This window comes from the organism of the source record quoted next, assembly GCF_019968985.1.
Source record: "MAG: Porospora cf. gigantea B chromosome Unknown PgB_NODE_9856_length_1248_cov_1537.65, whole genome shotgun sequence".
NCBI lineage: Eukaryota > Apicomplexa > Conoidasida > Eugregarinorida > Porosporidae > Porospora > Porospora cf. gigantea B.
Window position 1 is genome coordinate 1 of NW_027179376.1, and position 1,248 is coordinate 1,248.

Sequence of the window (1,248 nt, forward strand, 5' to 3'; positions counted from 1 at the left end):
CTGTGCAGCGTCTGGACCTTGCTGGTCGCGACCTCACTGATTACATGGTCACCTGTCTCCATCACAGAGGTCATTCCTTCTCTACCACTGCTGAGAAGGAAATCGTTCGTGACATCAAAGAAAAGCTCTGCTATATTGCGTTGGACTATGACGAGGAGCTCAAGACGGCTGAGGAGTCTGACACTATTGACAGGACCTACGAGCTGCCTGATGGCAACACCATTTCAGTCGGCAAGGAGCGTTTTGTTTGCCCTGAGGGCCTGTTCCAGCCTGGATTCCTGGGTAACGAGGCCAAGGGAATCCATGTGGTCACATTCAACTCCATCATGAAGTGTGACATGGATATCCGCAAGGATCTCTATGCTAACATCGTCTTGTCTGGCGGCACCACCATGTATGAGGGTATCGGCGAGAGGATGACCAAGGACATCACTGCCCTCGCCCCCTCTGCAATGTCAGTTAAGGTGGTGGCACCCCCTGAAAGGAAGTTCTCCGTCTGGATTGGAGGCTCCATTGTCTCATCCCTCTCCACATTTGCCTCCATGTGGATCACCAAGGATGAGTACGACGAGTCCGGCCCTGCAATCGTTCACAGAAAGTGTGCTTAAAGTTGTTTTGTACTTTAAAATGAGCTAAACATAGTTGCGTTTTTAGAATGAGTCGAGTTAGTTTTGTGATGACGTCCCACCTATGAATTATGAGAACAGCTGAGTAAGAATTAGCAATTACTCATTCAATTTACGATGACTGATTTCGAGGACGCTACTCCCTGTGTGGTCGACAACGGATCCGGAATGGTGAAGTGTGGACTTTCCGGAGAGGACGCCCCTTCGCACGTATTTCCCTCCATCATCGGACGTCCTAAGCATCAGGGCATCATGGTCGGTATGGAACAGAAGGACGCCTATGTAGGAGACGAGGCGCAGGCTAAGAGAGGTATTCTCACCCTGTCCTACCCTATTGCCCACGGCATCATTACGTCTTGGGACGACATGGAGAAGATCTGGAACCATACTTTTTATAATGAGCTGAGGATCTCCCCAGAAGAGCATCCTGTGTTGCTGACTGAGGCACCTCTGAATCCCAAGTCCAACAGGGAGAAGATGGTCCAGATGATGTTCGAGACTTTCGGGTGTCCCGCCACCTACGTGCAGATCCAGGCTGTGTTGTCTCTGTATGCCTCCGGAAGGACCACTGGTATCGTCATGGATAGCGGTGATGGCGTGTCGCATACTGTGCCGATCTACG

General features: G+C 50.9%; 2 protein-coding genes across 3 annotated transcripts; both read left to right on the top strand.

Annotated features, from left to right (window-relative positions):
* Positions 1 to 44: 44 nt before the first annotated feature.
* Positions 45 to 608, top strand: KVP17_003319 (uncharacterized protein; the record flags this gene model as incomplete). Its single annotated transcript, XM_068520453.1, has 1 exon — positions 45 to 608. One exon carries the CDS (start codon positions 45 to 47, stop codon positions 606 to 608), a length of 564 nt encoding a protein of 187 aa, XP_068370856.1.
* A 135-nt stretch (positions 609 to 743) lies between these two features.
* On the top strand, positions 744 to 1,248 carry KVP17_003318 (uncharacterized protein; the record flags this gene model as incomplete). Of its 2 annotated transcripts, none has more annotated exons than XM_068520452.1 (1): positions 744 to 1,248. In XM_068520452.1, a coding segment is annotated over one exon (505 nt), but the record flags the coding sequence as incomplete, so codon positions are not given. The 2 variants fall into 2 exon arrangements, with proteins under 2 accessions (XP_068370855.1, XP_068370854.1); XM_068520451.1 differs by having other exon boundaries at positions 744 to 1,235.